The sequence below is a fragment of the Pseudochaenichthys georgianus genome, chromosome 23 (genome assembly GCF_902827115.2).
Source record: "Pseudochaenichthys georgianus chromosome 23, fPseGeo1.2, whole genome shotgun sequence".
Classification (NCBI taxonomy): domain Eukaryota; kingdom Metazoa; phylum Chordata; class Actinopteri; order Perciformes; family Channichthyidae; genus Pseudochaenichthys; species Pseudochaenichthys georgianus.
Window position 1 is genome coordinate 4,463,439 of NC_047525.1, and position 26,359 is coordinate 4,489,797.

Consider the following 26,359-nt stretch of genomic DNA (forward strand, 5'->3'; position numbering starts at 1 on the left):
CTGATTGTGGATTACAGGAAGCAGCAGAGAGAGGGACACGCCCCCATCGCCATCAATGGGACTACGGTGGAGAGAGTCAGCAGCTTCAGGTTCCTCCGGGTCCACATCACTGAGAACCTGAGATGGACTCTTCATGCCATCACCAACAAAGCACTTCCTCCGCAGGCTGAGGAGGTTCGACATGGACTCCAGGATACTCTGCAACTTCTACATAGAGAGTATCCTGACTGGCTGCATCACGGCCTGGTACGGCAGCTGAACCGCCCTCAATCGATAGGCTTTAAACTGCACAGAACATCACCAGGACGGAGCTGCCATCCATGGAGGACCTTTACTCCCAGCGGCTCAGGAATAAAGCCCTCAGGATTATAAAAGACCCCCCATCACCCCAGCCACAAACTGTTCTGTCTGCTGCCGTCTGGCAGGCGGTACCACAGCATCAGGATTAAAACCACCAGACTCAGAGACAGTTTCATCCCACAGGCAGTAAGACTGTTAAACACCTGAACTGTTGAAACAACATATGTTGAACACCTGAACTGTTGAAACAACATCCATAATATTCATCTGGCTGCTAGTTATAAATTATTTATCTATTTACCTAATATATCATATTCCAATAACTTGCATATAGAGTCATATTGCACTATTTCACTTTTTTAAACAATTTTTTCTTTTTTTTTTCTATTTACTATTTACTTGCACTATATTTTTCAGTTTATCTGTGTTGTTTTTTTGCACTGTTGGAGAAGCCTGTAACCTAAGATTTTCATCGTCATAACTACACTGTAGCTATGTTCGTATGACCAATAAAGAACCTTGTTGTTCAGACATTAGAGTTTCTTAAAGCTGCACAAATGAATATTTTTGTATTATTAATGTAAAAGTATTTTAGCTACTTCAAGCAGGCTCATAGTTCTGTTTGATTTTCTGCCTGAAAATGTGAAATTCTGCTGACACCAGTGTAGTATTTCTGCCCAACAAGCAATGATGGACGGACAAGGAATCTGTCCAATAATGCAGCTTTAATATGTTGATGAAGACCTATATGTTAGATGTTGTATTCCAAAACTAAAGTTAACCCTCATTGTTCAACTTATTGTATTATTCCGGGGTCTCACGGTATGCGAGGTTATGGAAGTGCACATGTTAGGGAGACATGCTGGAGCTGCTTAGTCCGTCCTTTGGGGCTCTGTGAAGGGCCACAGAGAGGTGGTTTTCGCGCTCTGTGTCCTGGAAGTGTTGAAAAACCTGTTTGCTACCTTATAGTTTTTTTTTTACAAATATAAACAGTTCCATATGTTCTAGAGGTACTGCGCACACATTTGGTATATGCAACCCAGCAGCTGAGCTTTAGAGTCCTTCATCAAGCCATAAAAGCAAAATACACTAATTATATTGACTATATATATATATCACACACACACACACACACACACACACACACACACACACACACACACACACACACACACACACACACACACACACACACACACACACACACACACACACACACACACACACACACACACACACACACAGGAAGGTAAGTAATGCAAACAACATTGTTGTCTCACTCACCAACAATATATAAACACAATATGATGTACTGTACATTTATTAGGCAAAACTGGAGATCCAAGTTATGGTCCTATGCACAACCTGATCTCACCAGAATGCGTGACTCCACCACGACTCCTTAACATCACAATGCGTGGTGGAGTCACGAACTTTGTTACATTTGCGTGTCGGCACCACGCAAACAACCCCAATGTAAAGTGAATGAGGCTCCTTTGTCGTGGTGCACACACGCATTTCTACAACGTCCCGCAGTGAGCTTTTATTCTATACAACGTTTTTTAAATCTACTTTATAGCGTGTAGTAACTCACGGGAGGCTTCTTTTATTTTATTTGTATTCATAATTATTTTTATTTTTCGTCAGAATGTAAAAATTACATTAGTTACGAATTTGTGTTCTCAAAAAACAGTGCATTGTGTGTAATGCAACTGTGATTTTTATTAAATTAGTTTGTTTTTAAGGAAGGCCAGAGCTTCAGCTGTGTCAAATAGATTGTTCCCTTTAGTTAACGTTATTTAAAAGATAATTATCATCTCTTGTATTACGAGCGTCCATTCCCATTGGATAACGGATAATTTTACACCCGGAAGTAAGTAGCCTATTCTCCTTACTGTCGATTGATTTTACAGTGATATCTGCACTACTCATCGACTAAAAAACACCAAATTGTCCTTGTTAATTACACAACATTGATTGGTTTGAATTGTGTGCAATGATTTTGTATTTTCCCCCTTCGATTCGGAGAAACAAATATTTTTTCGGAGTTTTTGGACGGCAGAAGACACTACACTACCCAGAATCCTCAGCTATCGTTTGGGACTACACCATGAACCCCGTGATCAGCCCTCAAGCTCTTTGATTGGTTGACCTCCAACTGCATTCCATATGAAAAAAAACGTTTCGTAAAAGAGAAAATCATACTTTATTCAGCAGTGCTTGCTTTATCTTTGATAGTCATCACATGAATGCATTGTAATAAATGGTTTGGCTGCATTAAATATTACACATCTGTCTTAGTTCTTTATTTATCTACAGAGATCGGGCATCAGCATAGACCGGAAACTATTCTTTTATCGTTTTAATTTCACAATAAAGTTAGTAGTAATATTTTGTTTTGATATTATTGTTTTTTATTAACTTCTAGACGACTGGGTCATGTTAAGACCATCTTTTTTTGGTTGCTATGAATTTTTTCCATCGCTTTTGTGTTACAAATATCAAAACAATAACAAAATAATATTCGTCGTAAACTAAACCGGAAACAGCAGTATATTTTATTTTGTTAACACTGTAAACTTGACAGCCTTTTAACCTATGCTTTTAACCCAAACCACCTACTGGTTAAAGCACGTTATTACACGTTTAGAGTAATTGCAATGCAGGAAGATTGTGTTGCTTTTTAATGACTGTTTAAAATGCCTTTTTCTTAATGTCTTTCATTTTTGTAACGCACTTTTGAATGTGTTATATTTTATGAAAACATTCAAATATTAAGAGTACATACAAAATAGTGGGAAAGTAGAAGGTCAATTATATAAATATAGAATAGAAAATATCAAGAAGATACTCAAATGATATCTAGAGTAAAACAGTTTAGTGCCTGATAGGAGGATGTGCTAACTAATAAGGCTTTATTTAAAGAAATGTGCAGAATGCGACAGTGTAATGGTGGAGGTACACACATTGATAGATGTCTTGTAATGCACTGTTGATGAACCTGTGACCTAAGTTTGTCATTCATTGCATAACTACGCTATTGTGTATATGATATGTCAATAAACCTTAGAAAATCTTGAAATCTTGAAAGGGATGTGCAAAATAGCAATTATATACAGTCTTTAATGAACTATTAGAGAATAACGAGTAATGAATATGCTTTAAACGGATCTGCAGATAAATATTTAGTCTTCTCAAGCACCAACAATCAAATATCTCTCCTGATTGTTGGCACTTGACAATCACCTTCACTGAATTTCATTCAGGTGTAACTAAAGTCTGATTTAAGGCTTGTTTATATTTCACATCATTAATCCAAATCTGTAAAGTAACTAAAATAAATGTAGTGGAGTAAAAATACCAGGTTAACCTTAAAGAAAGCCCTCAGGATTATAAAAGACCACCATCACCCCAGCCACAAACGGTTCTGTCTGCTGCAGTCTGGCAGGCGGTACCACAGCATCCGGACTAAAACCACCAGACACAGAGACAGCTTCATCCCACAGGCCAGAAGACTATTAAACACCTGAATTTAGAAATAACATTCATCTGGCTGCTACTTAGAAATTATTTATCTAATATATCATATTCCAATCACTTGTATATAGACTCTTATTGCACTATTTCACTATTTTTTCTGTGTATCTGTTTTATTGCGTAGCACTGTTGGAGGAGCCTGTGACCTAAGGGGGGGAGGGGGGTAGGACACGTTCGATTCCTGTTTTGAATAGTGTGCCATCGATGGGTTTCATTCCATTTCAAAGTCCTTTTGGACGCTCTGTGTGTAAACGTCGCGCATCCAATCACAGAGGTTGAGGACTGATCACGGGGTTTGTCAAGCTAAGCACATGGTGTAGTTCCAAACGATAGCTGAGGATTCTGGGTAGTGTAGTGTCTTCGGCTATCCTAAAACGCCGAAAAAATATTTGTTTCTCCGAATCGAAGGGGGAAAATACAAAAGCATTGCACACAATTCAAACCAATCAATGTTGTATAATTAACAAGGACAATTTGGTGTTTTTTAGTCGATGAGTAGTGCAGATATCACTGTAAAATCAATCGACAGTAAGGAGAATAGGCTACTTACTTCCGGGTGTAAAATTCTCCGTTATCCAATGGGAATGGACGCTCGTAATACAATACAGAGGACATGATCATTATCTTTTAAATAACGTTAACTGAAGGGAACAATCTATTTGACACAGCTGAAGCTCTGGCCTTCCTTAAAAACTAACTAATTTAATAAAAATCACAGTTGCATTACACACAATGCACTGTTTTTTGAGAACACAAATTCGTAACTAATGTAATTTTACATTCTGACGAAAAATTTAAATTATTATGAATACAAATAAAATAAAAGAAGCCTCCCGTGAGTTACTACAAGCTATAAAGTAGATTTTAAAAACGTTGTATAGAATAAAAGCTCACTGCTGGACGTTGTAGAAATGCGTGTGTGCACCACGACAAAGGAGCCTCATTCACTTTACATTGGGGTTGTTTGCGTGGTGCCGACACGCAAATGTAACAAAGTTCGTGACTCCACCACGCATTGTGATGTTAAGGAGTCATGGTGGAGTCACGCATTCTGGTGAGATCAGGTTGCCTATGCAGCAATCTTCTGCGAGTGACATGTTTCAGGAGACCAAAACATTTGGGTTCCTCTGCATGTTGAGAAGCAGTTGCTGCTCTTACTCTTCTGGCTCAGAGCATGTTAGCTTCCTGCATCGTGGTCCCTGAGCGTTTCTCCTCACAGCCAGCTTTCAACAGCTGACAATCAAACATCAAATAATGAAAACAGAATGTACGTCATTAACAGACAGGGCTTTGTCCAAGGGGATGTCTTTGAACTGCATCTATGGCCTTTGTGTGTCTGTCTGTAGATTGCATAACACACACGGTTGTACAATTGTACATTTTTCAAGGCTGATCCACACTAAGACTGTGTGCTCCTCTGGCCTGTGCCAGAAGTGTGTGGGTTTATGAAACTGCCTGAAGCTTTCTTGCACTTTGGCAGCGTGGTGTCTTATAACACACTTTTTATGATACATTAAATTAGGTAAGAAACGTTTACTCTGAGTTCTATGTAAAGCAAGCACAAAAAAACTGTGTTCAAAAAAGCATTAATGATGTAATTAGTTAAATAAGAACATTCATTTAAATCGGATTTGTTTTCAGTTGGAGTGTGCTTATGGCTGAGTATGCTAAGTCAGGCAAAGTTTGAACATGTTCCTGGGGTAAAAAGCTCTCGGCTAAAGCAAATCAAGGGCTAAGTGAGTGTAGCTGGGTTTATCTTGTGAAAGGATGGCAGCAGAATATTCTAGGAGCTTCAGTTAGTTCATGGGGCTTCCTCCCACTCAAAAGCAGAGAGACTCAGATGTAGCTGCAGCAGCCGGACTTCTCCTTCTGAGCTTCAATGTACTCATGGATCTGGAACTTGGGTTCATTGGGATGTTGGACAGCCCGGTGCTTCAGCTCCCTGCATAACAGAACCACACATCAATAACAGAATGTGGATTAATGAATGGGTTACAATGCATTAAAAATCCCACATACTATATTTGAACAATATATTATAGGGCCATAACTATCAATGTCCAAACCACATCAAGCATTATTTCTGAAACAGTATGGAGCTCAAACGCTTTCTCTCCTACAGTCCTACAGTAGGCTATTAGAATGGTGATACGAGCCGGAGCAGGAGCTACACCCCCTGAATACATCCTTCTTTTCCAATCCTCCAAGTGCTATCAACTGTACCATGCCTGGTTTATGAACCAGCATTGATTTATATATGTTAATTATACCCTTGGACAGACTTTACAAGCTCTAATGTAAATGTGAAGACTCCTAAGCTAGCTGTATCTCCTTTATCTCTATTCTCTTTCCTCCAACCCTTTACAATCTGCCACCCGGCATCTGTAGTATTGTCACGGAGCTGACACAGGTTATCCTGATTATAGCAGATGTCATTTAATATGACTCTCCAGGGGGGAGAGTGAAGGGGCCAAGGCTAATGGAGAGTGGAGCAAATCTGATATAGTCTTGACAATATTGTGCTTTTTTCCGACTGCACCAGCAAGATTTGTCTAAACTGGACACAGCTGTAGTGCTACGGGGGTGAACAACAGGGAGAGGTCGTTTGTTATATATCTTCAATTAATGTTATTTTCTATTCCTTTATAATCTGTTCCTGATATTACACTTAGCATGAGAAAGATGACACTTGCGGACAGATTTGTTATCAATTTCAAATTCTTCAATTCCAGGAACAAGCCCCTGAATATGGAATGAGCAACTGGAACTATCATGATAATAATACATCTAAGTGTTAGCAATTATACCAACCAAACAGGCCACACCTAGCAGATTAGATTATTGCATAATTCTGAAAACATGTTTTTTTTTATGATTTACAGGAAGAGGCACACATATCGCCATCCACACTTGTACAATCCTGTTGGGGAAATTCTTACACACTACATTGTATCAATACACCCCAGGGGCAAAAAGGATATACATTTATGGTAAACTTAGAAATCATGCAACATGTTACCATACTGTCATGAGAAATGTTACCACATGCCCTATAAAGGTCAGTGGTGACATATGCACTAAGGAAAGGAGGGATGGCACATGACGTAAGACTCAGAGTTGGAGTCAGACTGACAGGTTGTGCCAAATGGTACTGTCAGAAGATAAGGAGAGCGTTTTGGTTGTGGTTGATGCTCCAGAGCCGGGTCAGGCATCGCCACTTTTGACAACTGCTCAGTCTGCTGTCAGTCAGCGGACTCTTATCGGACTAAGCCCAGCAGGAAACCCACCACACTTCCCAGCGAGGCTCCTGTGAGACATGCATGATTTCTGAGCACATTTTCCATGTCCTACAGTAGGCTATTAGAATGGTGATACGAGCCGGAGCAGGAGCTACACCCCCTGAATACATCCTTCTTTTCCAATCCTCCAAGTGCTATCAACTGTACCATGCCTGGTTTATGAACCAGCATTGATTTATATATGTTAATTATACCCTTGGACAGACTTTACAAGCTCTAATGTAAATGTGAAGACTCCTAAGCTAGCTGTATCTCCTTTATCTCTATTCTCTTTCCTCCAACCCTTTACAATCTGCCACCCGGCATCTGTAGTATTGTCACGGAGCTGACACAGGTTATCCTGATTATAGCAGATGTCATTTAATATGACTCTCCAGGGGGGAGAGTGAAGGGGCCAAGGCTAATGGAGAGTGGAGCAAATCTGATATAGTCTTGACAATATTGTGCTTTTTTCCGACTGCACCAGCAAGATTTGTCTAAACTGGACACAGCTGTAGTGCTACGGGGGTGAACAACAGGGAGAGGTCGTTTGTTATATATCTTCAATTAATGTTATTTTCTATTCCTTTATAATCTGTTCCTGATATTACACTTAGCATGAGAAAGATGACACTTGCGGACAGATTTGTTATCAATTTCAAATTCTTCAATTCCAGGAACAAGCCCCTGAATATGGAATGAGCAACTGGAACTATCATGATAATAATACATCTAAGTGTTAGCAATTATACCAACCAAACAGGCCACACCTAGCAGATTAGATTATTGCATAATTCTGAAAACATGTTTTTTTTTATGATTTACAGGAAGAGGCACACATATCGCCATCCACACTTGTACAATCCTGTTGGGGAAATTCTTACACACTACATTGTATCAATACACCCCAGGGGCAAAAAGGATATACATTTATGGTAAACTTAGAAATCATGCAACATGTTACCATACTGTCATGAGAAATGTTACCACATGCCCTATAAAGGTCAGTGGTGACATATGCACTAAGGAAAGGAGGGATGGCACATGACGTAAGACTCAGAGTTGGAGTCAGACTGACAGGTTGTGCCAAATGGTACTGTCAGAAGATAAGGAGAGCGTTTTGGTTGTGGTTGATGCTCCAGAGCCGGGTCAGGCATCGCCACTTTTGACAACTGCTCAGTCTGCTGTCAGTCAGCGGACTCTTATCGGACTAAGCCCAGCAGGAAACCCACCACACTTCCCAGCGAGGCTCCTGTGAGACATGCATGATTTCTGAGCACATTTTCCATGTCCTACAGTAGGCTATTAGAATGGTGATACGAGCCGGAGCAGGAGCTACACCCCCTGAATACATCCTTCTTTTCCAATCCTCCAAGTGCTATCAACTGTACCATGCCTGGTTTATGAACCAGCATTGATTTATATATGTTAATTATACCCTTGGACAGACTTTACAAGCTCTAATGTAAATGTGAAGACTCCTAAGCTAGCTGTATCTCCTTTATCTCTATTCTCTTTCCTCCAACCCTTTACAATCTGCCACCCGGCATCTGTAGTATTGTCACGGAGCTGACACAGGTTATCCTGATTATAGCAGATGTCATTTAATATGACTCTCCAGGGGGGAGAGTGAAGGGGCCAAGGCTAATGGAGAGTGGAGCAAATCTGATATAGTCTTGACAATATTGTGCTTTTTTCCGACTGCACCAGCAAGATTTGTCTAAACTGGACACAGCTGTAGTGCTACGGGGGTGAACAACAGGGAGAGGTCGTTTGTTATATATCTTCAATTAATGTTATTTTCTATTCCTTTATAATCTGTTCCTGATATTACACTTAGCATGAGAAAGATGACACTTGCGGACAGATTTGTTATCAATTTCAAATTCTTCAATTCCAGGAACAAGCCCCTGAATATGGAATGAGCAACTGGAACTATCATGATAATAATACATCTAAGTGTTAGCAATTATACCAACCAAACAGGCCACACCTAGCAGATTAGATTATTGCATAATTCTGAAAACATGTTTTTTTTTATGATTTACAGGAAGAGGCACACATATCGCCATCCACACTTGTACAATCCTGTTGGGGAAATTCTTACACACTACATTGTATCAATACACCCCAGGGGCAAAAAGGATATACATTTATGGTAAACTTAGAAATCATGCAACATGTTACCATACTGTCATGAGAAATGTTACCACATGCCCTATAAAGGTCAGTGGTGACATATGCACTAAGGAAAGGAGGGATGGCACATGACGTAAGACTCAGAGTTGGAGTCAGACTGACAGGTTGTGCCGGCCAAGGGCTTACAGGGAGGACATCTCAAATCTCACATTTAAATCTACAGCTGCACAGACATTCGCTACCATGGCCATACACCAGATCTGTCTCTGTCACTGGTAGTAAAGCATACTGTCAGTTCTGGATGCTGGGTCTTGATTAGCAACTTATTTTGTTGCCATACTGCCAGGAGCAATGCCACACTTTATTTTCTGTATATCTGATCTGAATAGGACTCTAACAATAGAACAGAAATTACTTGTTTAAATGTGTTCCTAATTTAAAAAGTGAGCTGGTATGTCTTAAAGATCTCCTATCATGCTATTTGTATGGGTCTCAGATATATACAAATATATAATGATATCTATGATGTGTGTTGCTCAAAATACAAAACAGATCATGCATTTTAGACATTCCTCATATCCCTCTTTTTCAGCCCTGTTAGAGAACTGCTGATTCTGGGTCAGTAGCTGCTATATCCGGCTTTTTTACACAAGTCTGCGCAACTACAAAAGAGAACCAAGTCTAAACCATGGTATCTCTTCAGCTAGTCTTGACCAATCATAAATGTACGGGCAACGCCCTGTGTAATAAAAATGTATGCACGCACGAGGTTCGAGGCTCTTGTCCGGAAAAAGACTGACAGATTACAGCTTTGCTGTCTGTCATTTTTATGACGTGACGGAGTCCTTGGCCAAGAGATATATATCTATTGCTCTCTCATAATAAATAGTTAAACTTAGAAGTCGTCTGTCTTTCCTGGAATTTTGAACACAACACACAGCGGCGTGAGTTGAAGCGTTGAAGCTTGCCAGCGGGCGTGTCTGAAACTCGACCAACAACCAATCACATGAATCTCCCGCCCCTGACACACAAGCAGCGCTAGAGCTTGTACTGGCATATGATTCGATTGGCTGACGCTTCTGCCGAGGCTTCAAAAGTTGAGCATTGTTCAACTTTTGCAGCGAGCAACGCCAGCAACGGTCCGCGTCGCTTCCCACAATGCAGTTCGGCGAAAAGTGACGTCACCCCATTCAAAGTGAATGGTGAAGCGTCAACGCACGCCGCTGTGTGGACGGGCCGTTAGCGATGCTTGCTAATGTAAACAGAGACCATATTACTTCCAAAACACGTTGTGCACTGTTCTATTTCGTATAGGACTTCGCCCTCTAAGGCTATCGCTATTGGGTAATCCCACTGCACGTGTGCAGCACTGACAGACTTAATACACGCCCACCTATGACGTGGGCCCCACCTCCGGCCTCACTTTCGTATAAATAGGAAGTAGGCCCGTCCAACTGCTCCCCCTTTTCTTCAGCACTCCGTTGCAGAAGCACTGTACAGGCACAAGCTCTTTTCAGAGCAAACATTTCCCCCTGGCCCCATTCTCCCTCTCCTCCGGACGGGGGAGACAGGGCAGGGCTCGGGGTTAGCCGACATATGAATTACGACCGGCTGTGGCTGGCTCGCTTCAGGGAGGAAGCGGCTTTACACAGACGATACAGGTGAGTCCTGCTGGGGATTGGAGCACGCAAACGCGGCTCTCATTCCCCAGGTGTCGTGCAGTCATTGTGTCCGTCTTCCTCTGGCCCACAGACAGCAGAGAGCGAACGCTCTCGCGGCTGCGGTCGGGGATGATTGGCCAAGCCCTTGATTATTGGATCCGAGTGGCGGGCAGCAGTCAGGCGACTCCTTCCCCTCCATTCATGGATCACCATGTGGTTCCCCCGGCCCCATCCTCCCTCTCCTCCGGACGGGGGAGACAGGGCGGGGGCCGGTGTCGGCCCGGCAGCCGAGCCTATAGGTTCGGCTGCCGGGCTGACACTATCCGCCATCTCGGCTCTGCTGTGTAGGCGGTATTCTCCAGGAACTCCCGGAGATCATCGGAAAGGCAGCCGCCTAATGAGATCTCCTGTTCCCCCGGTTCAGGAGAGCTCTCCTCTGGATGACATAAGTGGTTGCCTCATAGGCTGTCGGTTATTAGGCAACAGGGCTCGCGGCACAAACCGGCTGTCTTTAAAACCTGGCGGTTGATTAGACAGCACGGGCTTGTTTCCTATGTCACAGATATGCCTCCACACACCGTTTATTCCTCAAGCTGGTTTGAGCGTGAACGCGCCTCAATGTCCGGTTTACGAGCCTTCTCCTAAACGGCGACATGATGAGAGCCGCTGTGCAATACAGCGTGTCGAGGTGCAAGAGCCGGCTGTAACCTGTCAGTCAGCAGGCAGCAGGGCACATGTCGCAAGCCAGCTGTATTTAACCAGGCGGTTATTAGATAGCAGTGCTTGACGTTTAAACCTGATGCTCCTAACCTGTCGGTTAGCGGCAGCAGGGCTCGTGGCGCAAGCCAGCTGTATTTAACCAGGCGGTTTTTAGACAGCAAGGCTTGACATTTAAACCTGATGCTCCTAACCTGTCGGTTAGCAGGCAGCATGGTTTTTTCCCTCTGTCCCAGATGTGCCTACTACACACGGTCGTAATGAGCCCAGGGCTGTTATTACGCACTGTGTGAATAGTACTGCACACACCTCCGCTCATTCCTCAGCGGGGTTGAGCGTGAACGCGCCTCAATGTCCAGTTTACGAGCCTTCTCCTAAACAGAGACAGGATGAGAGCTGGTGTGAGATGCAGCGTGTGGAGGCCCCCTCGCAGCTTTTCGGTCCGGGCCCCTCTTGGGTTGCTTCACTGGCAACGGCGGCGAGGGCTCTGACGTGGCTCGTCACCATGACAACCACAGCACATCCAGAGCATGTCCCGCGCTCTCAGAATATTACTCAGAATGGCGACGCATGTGTTCGATGGACAGATGAATAATAATAAGCAGCAAGGCCCACCGGGTAAGCCGGCTGCCCCTAACCTGTCGGTTATAGGCAGCATGGCTCGCTGCATAAATAGGCTGTCTTTAAAAACCTATTGGTTTTTAGGCAGCTCGGTTTTTCTCCTCTGTCCCAAACCTATCTCCTACACACGGTAATGAGCCCACGAGTGCCATTATTACGGTGAGGACAGCACTGCACACAGCTCCGCTCATCCCTTAGGGGTGTTGAGCGTGAACGCACCTCGGTGTCTAGTTTAACACTTTAAGCAATTACTGTTATTTTTCAGCCGATTTTCAGCACTAATCTACTGGCAGCCCCCTAACCAGAATGTTACTGTGAATTATTAAATTTTTTACAGTGATAAACTGAAATTGTCCAACAGTATGAATACTGTATAATTTCAGTGTATTGCTGTCGTCTCTGCTGCCGGTATTTTACTGTTAATGAGAAAGGCTGTAAAATCATTTCACAGTATGAGTACTGTGGTATTGCAGTGAAGTGCAGGCGTTTGTGAAGAGACTGCCGGCGCTTTACTGTTGTTTGACAGGAAAATGTGTTACAGTGGACATAATGAGAGCCTGTGTGAAATGCAGCGTCTGGAGGGCTCTGGCGTGGCTCGTCACCATGACAACCACAGCACATCCAGAGCAGGTTGGCGCGCTGAGTGGCGGCGCGTGTGTTCAATGGACAGATGGAAGATAATATGCAGCAAGGCTCCCCGGTTAAGCCGGCTGCCAATAGCCTATTGGTTACTTGGCAGCACGGCTCGCTGCCTAAGCCGGCTGTTTTTTTTTACTTATCGGTTAATAAAACAGCAGGGCTTACTATTCAAACTACCTTTAAACTTTTTGGGTTTAGGCAGCATGGATTTTTCCTCTGTCTCAGACGTACCTCCTACCCACGGTCGTAATAAACCCACGGAGGGCCATTATTACGCCTCGTGTGGACAGCACTGCACACACCTCCGCTCATCCCTTAGTGATGTTGAGCGTGAACGCGCAGTTTACGAGTCTTCTCCTAAATGGCGACATATTGAGAGCCTGTGTGAAATGCAGCGTGTGGAGGGCTCTGGCGTGGTTTGCCACCAACCACAGCACATCCAGAGAATGTACACCCGGCGCTATCAGAGTACTGGATGGTACTCAGGGTGGCGGCGCGTGTGTCTGATGGACAGATAGATGAGCAGGCGGATGGGCAGAGAGTAGTCTCTGCAGTTTGCCTCTCCCCCCCGCAGTTCTTCGGGATACAGGAAACCCTGTTATCCCGGGAACAGTGGCTCGCGCTCCGTGCAGAGCGGCAGGAACTCTTGTTAAAAGAAAGCTTTTTTCCAGGGTTCCTCATGGGGAAGAAAATCAGGGTTTTTTACTCCCGGTATTTTCTGGTCCCGAAGGAGACGGGGCGGGGGGAATGAGACCCATCCTCGATCTGTCAGTGTCCAACAAGGGAATGGCCTTTTCCCATGCCGACGATCAAACAGGTTCTGGAGTGTTCACCAGGGAGGTGCATATCCATAGTCCTGAAGGATGCATTCCTCCACGTAACCATCATCCCGAAACACAGAATTTCCTGTGTTTCTCATTCCTGGCTCCACGCACTTTTTCAAAGTGGATGGAGATGGTTGGAGCAGCTACTCAGAATGGGGATGAGAGTGTTATGTTACCTGGACGACCGGCTGTGGCTGGCTCGCTCCAGGAAGGGAGGAAGCGGCTTACAGACGATACAGTTCGTATCTCATCTGTCAAACCTGGGTTTCATTATCAACTGGAAGAAGAGCTGTCCTAGTCCCTCCCAGGTTATCTTTTTAACTGGGAGTGCAATTGAACTCAGCCCGCATGAGAGCGCGAGTCTCACAGCGGAGAGGGGAGAAAGTGACAGCTCTCCTCCGGCGCGTCACACCCCGCGGGGCGGTGACAGCCGTGATGCAGCTGTTAGGCATGATATCAGCTGGTCACGTGGTGATTCCCCTGGGTCTCCTTCATAGTGAGGAGACTCCAGGTGGTTTATTCGCCTGTGCATCAACCCCGTGCGTCAGAGGCAACACATCCTCACTCCCAGGTTGGCCTATGTTGACGTTATGTCAAGTCCCCTGCCGGCTTTTTCCAACGCAAGGGGGGGGGGGCCCTTAGAATCCATTTTCAACGCAAGGGGGGGGGGGGCCTTAGCGTCCATTTACAGCTTTCCGGGATGTCCATATGCTTCTATGGACGCTCATGGAAGCACGGCATTCGTTTGTGTCGACTGCCCTTAAAGGCAATGAGAGCGTCCATTCTCATTGGATAACGGAGAATTGTACACCCGGAAGTAAGTATTCCCCTTACTGACGATTGATTTTACAGTGATATCTGCACTACTCATCGACTAAAAAACACCAGATTATCCTTGTTAATTACACAACATTGATTGGTTTAAATTGTGTGCAATGCTTTTGTATTTTTCCCCTTCGATTCGGAGAAACAAATCTTTTTTCGGAGTAAAGGATGGCAGAAGACACTACACTACCCAGAATCCCCAGCTATCGTTTGGACTACACTATGTGCTCTGTTTGACGTCACGTGATCTTCAAATTTCTCCCTGCAGAAAAAAAACATGGCCGAACTTCGTTTTATTCTCGGTGGAAAATGCCTATTTTAAAGTTAGTTTGGCCATTAAAATGCGTTTTGATGTCATTTGATGCGAGAAATATGAGTTGTTATTTCAGATGATGTGTGCAGTGGATGTACATGATCTTTAGTTTGCTAGTTATTACGAAGATTACTTCAGGAAATTGCGTCCAACGTTTTCATTGTTACCAAGGTGGTTGCTAGGGACGCTGCTATCGATATTATTTCTGTTATGTTGTGTAACTGTTTAATGGTGTTATCTTTATTGCTACCCCTTTCCCGGTGAATGTATAGTGTTGGTCCACAGCGCAAACGTATTAGTTTAACAAAATCCGCATCTAAATATACGTTATTTTCCCCTGTGCAATTCCAGTCTCACATCTCTGAGCACATTGTCATTAACAAATACCGGAAACAGACTGAAAAAATCTTTTGAAAGTCATCACATACCGGCATTGTAATACACGGTTCGGCTGCATTAAATATTACATATCTGCCGTAGTTCTGTATTTATAGAGCCCTGATGAGAAGACCTCTAGACAAACATGAGGAACTGAAAACGTGACGTGGATCATAAATATATCAGCCATTAAACAACATCTTACATTTCTTTTCACACAATACATCTCCTTGCAGTATCAACACTAATTCGGCTGACTTTTATATTTGATCCAATTGGTAGATAGGCTGTATTTACACCATAAAGGTGCACAGCTGATATAAAGGGACACCTAGTGGTTAAAGCATGTTATTGAATTTCATTATTTTTATTATTAGATATTAATAGGATCCTTATAAAGTATATTCATTACTCGTTATTCTCTACTAATAGTTAATTAAAGACTGTATATAATGACTATTTTGCACATCCCGTTCAAGATTTCAATATTTTCTAAGGTTTATTGACATATCATATAGGCCTACACAACTATGGTGTAGTTTTGCACTGAATGAAAAACTTGGGTCGCAGGTTCCTCAACAGTGCATTACAAGACATCTATCAATATGTGTGCATACCTGCAGCAATGTTAACTATGTTGAAGCACTTATTTTAACTGATATTATACATAATGTATTATACTCTTATAAGATGTACAGATGTAGCGCTTCGTTTCAGACGCCTACCCGGGCGGGTCCGTGATCGGCACGGGGTGGGCCCCTGCTGAAAAGGAAAACCCCCCCGCAGGACTTGAAACGCCCCCTTGATAAATACATTTAATTATAATGAAACCAGCAGCAATGGATCATGGATCCACCAGGGGGAGCCGTGAAAAGCTGCCACACTGGAACTCATGTGAAATAAACAGCTGATCGACAGGGATCTGATATAGCGGATATTTGTTAAGATCCATATATGTCACGGATAGGATCACATTCTGTGCTTAAGTAGGAGACATGTAATCATTTACTAAACATCACCATGTTTTTATTTAACAAAAATAATGTTTAATTCACGTTGGCGTAATTTACGCCGCGTAAGTACAAAACCATCGCTATGTTTTTAGATCAGGAAATGCATCCAGGGTCAAACAAACGATGTTCGATCGTGATCCTCGCGATCATTTAATGTATCATATGTTCGCGAGTTGAAATGAATGCACTACATTTAATCCACGTGAGTTTACAACAACGACAATAATCGCTTTGTTTTTATATCACATCCGACGCAGCGGCTCTCTACCGATCATCCTAATCCCACGGGCAAACAATAATATGTACAGTGTTCATAGTTTACTGTATTATTAGTGTCTAATATTACTGCTATAATAATCACACATTGAGTTCAGGCCGTCGTTTTTTTTAAAACGCTCTGAATGAAACGGCAGCTCTCAGGTGATCAGCTGTGTGTTTACACAATAAAATATGCATAGTAATTTAATACCTTCCAACACACATTGTAAGAACAGTTCTGTTTCATATGAGTGTTGAGAGCCGTATCCACAAATCTACTAATGTTGCCCTCAGTGCACCAGATTGATGCATTTAACTTCAATTTAAATAAAAACATCTTCTGTTGTAACAACAATAACATTATAAATAGTAACATAGCATGGTATTGCACATTTACTGTAGCTTTGAGTGTTACTGGCCTGAGATTTTTTTATTACATGAATGAAGGTGACTGAGGCTTGTTAATATAGACTTTTCAGTGTCCCACATTTTGCACAGAACTGTCCCACATTAGGAAAACAGATTGTCTGAGACAACTTGGCACTAAGAGTACTAATATGTCTACCATTTCTTGTATGAGTTTAATATCTGCATGTTCTCTTTTGGTTTGATTAGGACACATCCTGGGGATTTCAGAATGTTACTGGATTTTGATTTATTGTATCGGCTTCATGTCGCAATATATTCCCGAAGTCTGAAATGCAAAAATGTTCCACATTAGGGCAATTCACCCTGCATTTAATCATTTTGTTTATTTTTAACGAAATAAATGTGCTTTAATCCATCATGAAATTAATGTAGGCTATTTACTTAGTACATATCTGACATTAACGATTAACACACTGTTCATACTGCTCACAGGCTGATATCTAGTGTATTCATACCCCTCACTGTTTATTCATCATTCAATTCATTCTATATTTTATTCTGTAGATTGTGAACATTACTTTTCACTTTACTGCTTGTTGCACCTGGTTAGAAGCTAAACTGCATTTCGTTGTCTCAGTACCTGTAATCTGTGCAATAACAATAAAGTTTAATCTAATCTTGAGCAGGAACTAATGTAGGCTATTTACTTAGTACATATCTGACAAATCAACGATTAAACACGTTTGTGCATTCTTTATGAATGCAAACCGAGTCATTTCGTTTATTTTTAACGAAATAAATGTGATTTAATCCACATAATTTACTGTGTTAATTGTTTACTTAGTATTGTTTAACTTGAATGTTCTTCACTTTTTAAATGCCTCTGTGATGTGCTGCTACCCATTTCCCCTCGGGGACTAATAAACGAATACTATGACATTAACGATTAAACACATTTGTGCATTCTTTATGAATGCAAACCGAGTCAAGCCGACTCTAATAAACGAATACTATATATTGAACGTCTATTGAATGGCCTTTGTATGTATACAGTACAGTATAGCCCAACCATTTTTTCCCGTCAAGAGTTTGAATTGGAGAAAGGTAATCGGTGGTGCTTTTATAGCCTATTGCATAATAACTGTGTGATTTATATTGCTTTTCAAATGCATATGGCCACCCATTTACATGGCTCTTCCCGTCAAGAATATGAATAGAACTTAGTTAGATCACTTTACATTTCTGCGAATGAATTTTTAATCACACACGTCTCCCCATCCCGAAAATAAAAAGAGGAAACAATTTTCAAGTTCAGTTTTCACCAGTTTATTTAAAATAACTGACATACAGTAACAGACACATGCTGTAGGCCTATCTGCTGCGGAAACCAGGACGAGCGATTTCGGGATCTGTTTTTCTGGGGCTCCTCAGTCTCTCGTTTACCCGGCTCCTGATCTTATGCCACTGGTCAATGTTCAGATTTGGGAACCGATTGGAAACATAGGACTCAATCTTTTGCTTCACATTGAGGGGAAGAGGCATTTTCCCATTGGTCCCAGTCCAGTTGGTTATTTTCACCATTCTCCCATAGCCTATGTTACAAATGGCGTTATGGCCATGAACATATTAGCAGCATAGATCTCAGGGCGATGCTGTCCCTTAAAAAAGCTGTCCTGGTAAAAACTTTCCTCTCGTTCTGAGGAAACAGCCCTGGTGGGTTCATCAGGAGTGACCGCCGATACTGAGACAACGAAATGCAGTTTAGCTTCTAACCAGGAGCAACAAGCAGTAAAGTGAAAAGTAATGTTCACAATCTACAGAATAAAATATATAATTAATTGAATGATGAATAAACAGTGAGGGGTATGAATACACTAGATATCAGCCTGTGAGCAGTATGAACAGTGTGTATGAATATGCTAAGATATATAAAGTATGAAAACGGTAGGACCATACCGTTCTCCAGCCCCAACCCCCCCATGTTTCATATGTATGTTGGGGACCCTTTGTTTAAAACTAATTGGCCATCGGAATGTGTGGAGTCACATTCCACAGCTCTCCCCCCTCCTGTGATCCCCCGCACACAGAGAAAGAAATATCAAACATTTAATAAAAGTGAAAAACAATGAACAAGACTTAACGTATTCATCATAATTAATTATATTTATTTCGTTTGGATGTAGGTGATCTTCTACTATATGAACATTTTGGACCCAAAATCACAACATATATGTAAAAACAGATTTTGAAAATGATTTTATTTTTCACAACACAAACATACACAACGAAACCATTTAAAAGCTGGAAATATATACATGGGATGTGACTATGATAATGTGAAAGTTTGATTGAGGTAGCATGGGATTTCATTCTGATAAGGCAAAAGTGTTATTATAAATATAATACAAATATATATATATATACACATTATGTACAAAAATCTGTTTTTTCTGTCTTTATCTGTGCCACGCTTCAAAGCGGTTTCTGTCAACTACGACACAGAGGGCAACATCACAGATTCCTCCTCCTCCATGTCAAAAAACAAGCTTAAAGCTTGACTCACGTTCAGAGTTCTCTTCATCATAGTTGAGTCTTCAAAACTCTAAATATATCTAACTATATCTACATTTTCAATGTTTGTTTGTCACTTTACTTCAATCGCAGTCTCCCGCAGCCTCTCTTCGTCTCCCGCAGCCTCTCTTCGTATATCTTCGTCTCTCTCCATTTCCCGCGGTCTCTCTTCGGTTCCCGCCGTCCCTCTTCGTCTCTTTTCGTCTCGTTTCGTATCACTCCGTTTACCTGATTACCTCACCCCTTCCTGGTAAATACATCCTGTTGAGCAGAATCTACAGTTTCCAGTATTTTCCGTTTCGTAAAATGATAAAATACGGCGAAAATATTAAAATATGTGCTTCCATTATTCATACTTCTGAAATATATCTGTATTAACTTTATATCATCGTATGTCCGTGTTTATTGGGTATTTTTGCATGAAACAAAGACTGGCATATAGTTTCGAGCCAGTACTTTCGACAGAAATACACATATACATCCTGTTGAGCAGGATCTACAGTTTCCAGTATTTTCCGTTTCGTAAAATGATCAATTATGGCGAAGATATTCAAATATGTGCTTCCATATTTCATACTTTTGAAATGTATTAACTTTATATCACCGTATCTCCGTGTTTACTGGGTCTTTTTGCATGAATCAAAGACTGGGATATACAGTAGTTTCAAGCCAGCACTTTCGACAGAAACACACGGCAATGTTGTCCGGACTGTTGTTTTTATGCGGCACCGGCTTGAACAGGTCATGTGATCTGATCACGCCGGCGTGACGGTCGACTCCAAAGGGTTAATATTAAATACATATAAGTATTTTTACAACTTGTATTTAGAAATACTCTGTTGTAATTATTGATGCATACATGTGTTCATCCATTTAATGTGGCATCTGCTATAATGGGGTTAATGTATGATATTACTTAATAATACAATACATTATAATATATGATATGATAATTACATTTTAGTTTTATTCATTTCTTATTTCATAGTTTCTCATTATTATTATTATTTTTTATCGCTCATCTTATTTTTGATTTTATTAATCTGTGTGAATCTGTGCTGTCCTGTTTTTCACTCTCACCCTGTTGCTGTTTGAACTACTGAATTTCCCCACGGGATTAATAAAGGTCCATCTTGTCTTATCTTAATATATAAGTTGATTTACTTCAATCTACTGTACTGTGTAAAAACACCCCAACAATATTACAAGAAATATACTGCATGAAGCAAACTATATACTTTATTTGATCTAAAATATTGATGTTTCTACAACACCCATTGTGTATTTTGTGAATGAAGCGCCATCTCATGGTTAAATCCTGTAATTGAACAAATGGGGAAATTGGGCAACGCCCTCTAGCAATTTGGCAACACCCCCAGCCCCTGGCATCCGCTGGGCTTTTGACTGGGACACACCCTTTTGAGTCTGATCTGGAGTGCTACATCTGTATGTAGATATTTCATCTCCGGCCTTGTCAGATATTGAACAAACAATAAATAAAGAACACAGAATTGTTAAATATAAAACACAGAATTTGTGTGATTATACTAAATGATTTACAAATAAACACCACTGCATATTTAACTGTTACACATGCTGATGTAACGCAAATGTTCCAACCTGGGATCAATAAAGTATATCTTATCTTAAGCTGATCGATGGCTACTGCCATATTTGCAAAATTTGCCTCTGAAACTTGACAAGTGCATGTTTCAGGCTTATCAATGTAATGTAATGTAATGTTATCAATGAACAAGAGGAGGGGTCACAAACATAAGACCAGCTGTTAAATAAAGCTCTTCTGACATTAGCTGGCATGTGTGTATATATATTAATGCTGCCCATTATGGGCACGAGCAATTTTCACCCATTTATTAATTATATGTTAAATGTGAGTGTTTCCTATCCCCTAAACCTCCAGGGATGTACACAGTTTAATACTGGCAACTTCTTATTATGGGAAATACGAAAACGTCTTTTTAAAACTACAACTCCCAGTAGAGACGTGCCATAGAGAACATGTTGCGAAACAGAATAGCTAGCATGTGTAGTTCTGGGGACGGGGTGGGGGAGGGGGGGACGCGGTGGACCCGTTCAAATCCAGTTTTGAACAGTCTGCCGTGGTTCTATCCCATTTCAAGTGCTGTTCGAGGCTCGGTAACCCTCGGAGCACACAGAGCTTGAGGACTATCACGGGGTTTGTCAAACAGAGCACATGGTGTAGTCCAAACGATAGCTGGGGATTCTGGGTAGTGCAGTGTCTTCTGCCATCCTTTACTCCGAAAAAAGATTTGTTTCTCCGAATCGAAGGGGAAAAATACAAAAGCATTGCACACAATTTAAACCAATCAATGTTGTGTAATTAACAAGGATAATCTGGTGTTTTTTAGTCGATGAGTAGTGCAGATATCACTGTAAAATCAATCGTCAGTAAGGGGAATACTTACTTCCGGGTGTACAATTCTCCGTTATCCAATGAGAATGGACGCTCTCATTGCCTTTAAGGGCAGTCGACACAAACGAATGCCGTGCTTCCATGAGCGTCCATAGAAGCATATGGACATCCCGGAAAGCTGAAAATGGACGCTAAGGTCCCCCCCCTTGCGTTGAAAATGGACTCTAAGGGCCCCCCCCCTTGCTTTGAAAATGGACTCTAAGGCCCCCCCCCCTTGCGTTGGAAAAAGCCGGCAGGGGACTTGACATAACGTCAACATAGGCCGACCTGGGAGTGAGGATGTGTTGCCTCTGACGCACGGGGTCGATGCACAGGCGAATAAACCGACGTCACACACCGCAGTGTTCACAGACGCATATCTCGCAGGCTGAGGAACGTGCATGTCGCAGGCAGTGGGGGGACAGTGGCCGGCTCACATGTCTCTCCATATAAACGTGCTGGAATTACTCTCCGTATGGAAAGTGCTCCAGCACTTCGTCCCGTGGCTGTACAATCAACATATGTTGATTCAAACAGACATCAAAGCAGCGGCGGCCTACATAAATCGCCAGGGAGATGTTCGATCAGCTCAGCTGCTGCACACACATCCTACACAGCCAAATGGACAGCGTTCCGTGTGGTGTGCAGGGAAAAGCCTGGACCCCGTTGGCCCCCCTGCCTCGTGCTGTCGTTCCTCCAGCTGTTGCTGGACAGGAATTGGCTTATAGCACTGTAAAAACATATGCTGCTGCCATTTCATCTTGCCACGTAGGTTTGGGGTCAGCACGGTGTTTAGTCACCCTCTGACAAAACGTTTTCTACGGGGAGCACAGAGACTCAGACATGTGTCACTTGTCTTGCTTTGGCGCCTCAATGGGGTTTTGGTTTAGTGTTACGCGCACTGAGTAAAGCTCCTTTTGAACCTTTAGATCAGGTCCCCCTGAAGTTCTTGTCAGCCAAAGTAGCTCTGCTCTTGGCTCTGACATCAGCTAAAGGGTGAGTGATGTGTCTGCTCTCTCTGTGGCTCCGTCATGTCTCCAGATCCAAGGAGATGGCAGCTCAGCTGTTTTGCGCCCTCACCCAGCTTTTATGCCAAAGGTGATCACAAGCTCTTTTAAATCGAGAGGGATCACTTTGGATGGTTTCTTCCCTCCTCCTCACACATCAGAGGAAGAAGCCACATCTCATCTCCTCTGTCCCGTACGTGCGCTGTCATGTTATATTGCACGCACAGCCACGTTGCGCAAGTCTCAGCGCCTGTTTGTGCATTACAGAGAGCACTCAATAGGGCAGCCTCTGTGAGGCTGTGTCACAGGCGTATGTCTACTCTGGGGTGGATCCCCCAGAAAACATCAAAGTGCACAGCACCAGAGGAATTTCAACCTCTATGGCATTGCATGGAGGAATGACAGTGGAAGACATTTGCAATGCTGCATCTTCGTCTTCCCCCTGTTCTTTTATTCGTTTTTATTTGAGGGATGTCTCCCATTCCTCTCTTACACATTCAGTACTGAGTGTTCTGTCAGATTGAGTAATGTCAGGGACTAAACGGCGTGCCCTCTCTCCTGCCTATCGGCATTCAGAGAGCTGCCCCTTTTGCCCCTCTTTTATAGTTTTAACAAGTGGGATTTGTTTATCTCTACTTTTTTTAAACGACGGGTATTCACCTTCATTCCCTTAAAGAGAATATTCATTTGGAATAATGCTATATTTCCAGGGACTGTGATTCTCCTTTCTTTTTCGCATGGGTTATTAATTGAGTAATGTGTTTGTGTGAACCAGTGGGGCGTAGACTACATCCTGCTTCGCTCTTAACCCATAGTGCTGAGGTTACGTACTGTAACCCAGCTTCTATGAGTATAGGCGGAGCCCTCTAAGGTTCGGGCCCCACTGGCTCCGCGAATAGCTGAAGAAAAGCTGTTTGTGTGGGAGCAGTTGGACGGGCTTACTTCCTATTTATACGGAAGTGAGGCCGGAGGTGGGGCCCACTTCATAGGTGGGCGTGGATTAAGTCTGCCAGTGCTGCACACGTGCAGTGGGATTACCCAATAGCGATAGCCTTAGAGGGCTGCGCCTATACTCATAGAAGCTGGGTTACAGTATGTAACATCAGTTTCTGATACAAGGACAAGGACATCTCAAAAGGAGCCTGCGACGGCTCAATTCAAAATGCAACCCCCCCCCCCCTTCTCGGGGTGGACGCCCATGTGCTTGTATAAAAAAACGGAGTGGAAACAGAATTTCCCAGTCTGGGGATCAATAAAGGTTTTCTTCTTCTTCTTCTTCTTCTTCTTCTTCTTCTTCTTCTTCTTCTTCTTCTTCTTCTTCTTCTTCTTCTTCTTCTTCATGCTGGGAGATTTTGGAGTGCAACAGAAGAGAAGAGCGAGACTTTTTCGTCCTATTTTCCGTTTATTTTTGTGTAATGGGTGGTCATTTAATATAGGCTAGTTTATCGGTGGTGGTTTGATTTGCTTTACTTTTCGTGCTTTTTGGTGGTGTTTGTGTTTTTTTTTTTGGCCTTTCCTGCCGGTGTCTCGCCGGCTGGCGTCTGACGCCATAGTAAATGGGGAGTTTGCCAAACTCACGCGGAAGCACGGCATTACAATTTCAGCCGGCTTCCCATGCACTGTGGAGGAGATCGGGCTGGCTGTGGGAGAGAAGGTCGGGCACAGCAGCATTAAGTCCCTGGCGCGGATGAACAGCGCGGTGGTGATCTTTCTGGATCAGGTGGAGAAAGTGAACCGCGTCATCGAGACGGGCATCACGGTGAGAGAAATGTTTGTACAAGTACAAGGTAAAACACGTAGTGTCTCACCGCAGACAAGTTTATATGATACTGTGCTACACAGCGCAGTTCTGCTGCTGTGCCCGGCTTGCGGTGCGGTGGTGTTGCACAGGTGTGGGTGATTATGTCCAGGAAAATGAGGTGGTGGTTTTGTGTGAAGCAGAAGAAAAGGGGGATGGGAGAAAAAAAGATAAAAAAACAAAGACAAATGGTGAAAAAAACCCTTAAATAATCAATGAACCACAAGGTGATTTGGCAAAAGAAAATGTAGAGAAGGTGAAGTCAGTAAAACACAGGAGGAGGATATGGATAGTGAAACGCATATGGACAAAACAGGAGAGGAGAAGAAAACATGGGGTGAGCAGGTAGAGGTTGCTGAGATGGAGGAAGAGGAGGTGGCAACAGAAATGATAAATAAAAAAAAGACTGCTACTAAACGCAGGAGAGATACAAAATATATATCAACCGTTGCAAAAAGCAGTAAAGTAGTGAGTGAGAGAAACGAAGGAAGAGAGCAAGAACAGGCGGATGAGAGTTGGGATGATTGTGTGTCTGACAGCAGCGATGTGCCAGGTTTTTTGAGCAGTAGTCAACAAAAAAAAATGTACTCAGCTGAAATGATAAAAAATTACCTGGTGCAGACAAAAATCCAACATAACGTTATAATTAGGGACGGGACTTTAACGCGTTAATTAAGATTAATTAATTACACAAAAATGTACGCGTTAAATAAATTAACGCATTTTAATCGCACTTTAATCGCACTTATTTTTGCACAGCGGAACGTTTCTCACTGGATGAGTTTCAGGCGTACCGATTATACTGGAGCACCAACTAACGTTCATGACTTCAGCATGGGACTTCAAACAACAACAAACCACGGTGAACAATAGTCAAACATGAACGAACAAGCTGATGAGTCGGCCCCGTGGATGGGACATTTTGTTTTAAAAAACGGACGGATGGAAGTGTCGATAAGAGCACGGTTGTGTGGAAATTATACAAAAAAGAATTTGCATATCACCGCAGCACATCAAGTCTAAAGTATCACCTAAATGCAAAGCATGTAGCAGCTAGCGTGGACGTTAGCCCGACTCCGAGTGCAAGGAACCACACCCTGACCCAACCCACACTCAACCAGGTGACTGGTGTCAGGGCCAGGATAAGTAAGTCCACGTCTGAGAAAATAACCAACTCCCTGGCTCACTGGATAGGGCTCGACATTAAGGACTGCCCGATGGCCCGGGGCCATCTAGTATTTAGCCCGGGCAATGAAGCCTCACCTGCTGGTTGCCCGATCGGGCAATCTATTATGCCAGTATCATGCAGCTCGCGGATCCAGTAATGAGTGACCCGACAGTAAAACTAAACATATCTATAACTAGTTTAGGTAGTTTGAGAGGTAATTAAAATAGCTACGTGTGATATTCTAACCTGAAGTGTGTGTTTTGTTCCGCTCACCGCTGCATGTGGTTATGCAGAGCTGCGTGTCAAGTCTCGACTCGTCAGCAGCAGCTGATCTCTCTCTCCCGTCAGATTAGACTTCACTGGCGTTTATGTCCATATCAATCAGATCCAGCTAGTTCTAACTACACAATAAGTGTCGCTATGCAACTAGATGAGGCCACAAAGTATAGCGCAGCATTATGCATTTGTTTACATGCCCACCGGAACCCCGAGGCATTACCAACAGATCA

At 42.6% G+C, this 26,359-nt stretch overlaps 1 protein-coding gene across 2 annotated transcripts in view; it reads right to left on the reverse strand.

Moving 5' to 3' along the window:
• Positions 1 to 4,868: 4,868 nt before the first annotated feature.
• The window catches only part of LOC117468318 (ras-related protein Rab-37-like), a 94,151-nt gene continuing 72,660 nt past the window's right edge, over positions 4,869 to 26,359 (reverse strand). The window contains exon 9 of one of the 2 annotated variants that reach the window (XM_034112375.2): positions 4,869 to 5,779. In XM_034112375.2, the coding sequence (XP_033968266.1) occupies positions 5,674 to 5,779 (106 nt within the window). In that variant the 3' untranslated portion in view covers positions 4,869 to 5,673. Of the gene's footprint in view, positions 5,780 to 18,246; positions 18,614 to 26,359 lie in introns of those variants that run through there. The other variant, XM_071201817.1, reaches the window with a different exon arrangement.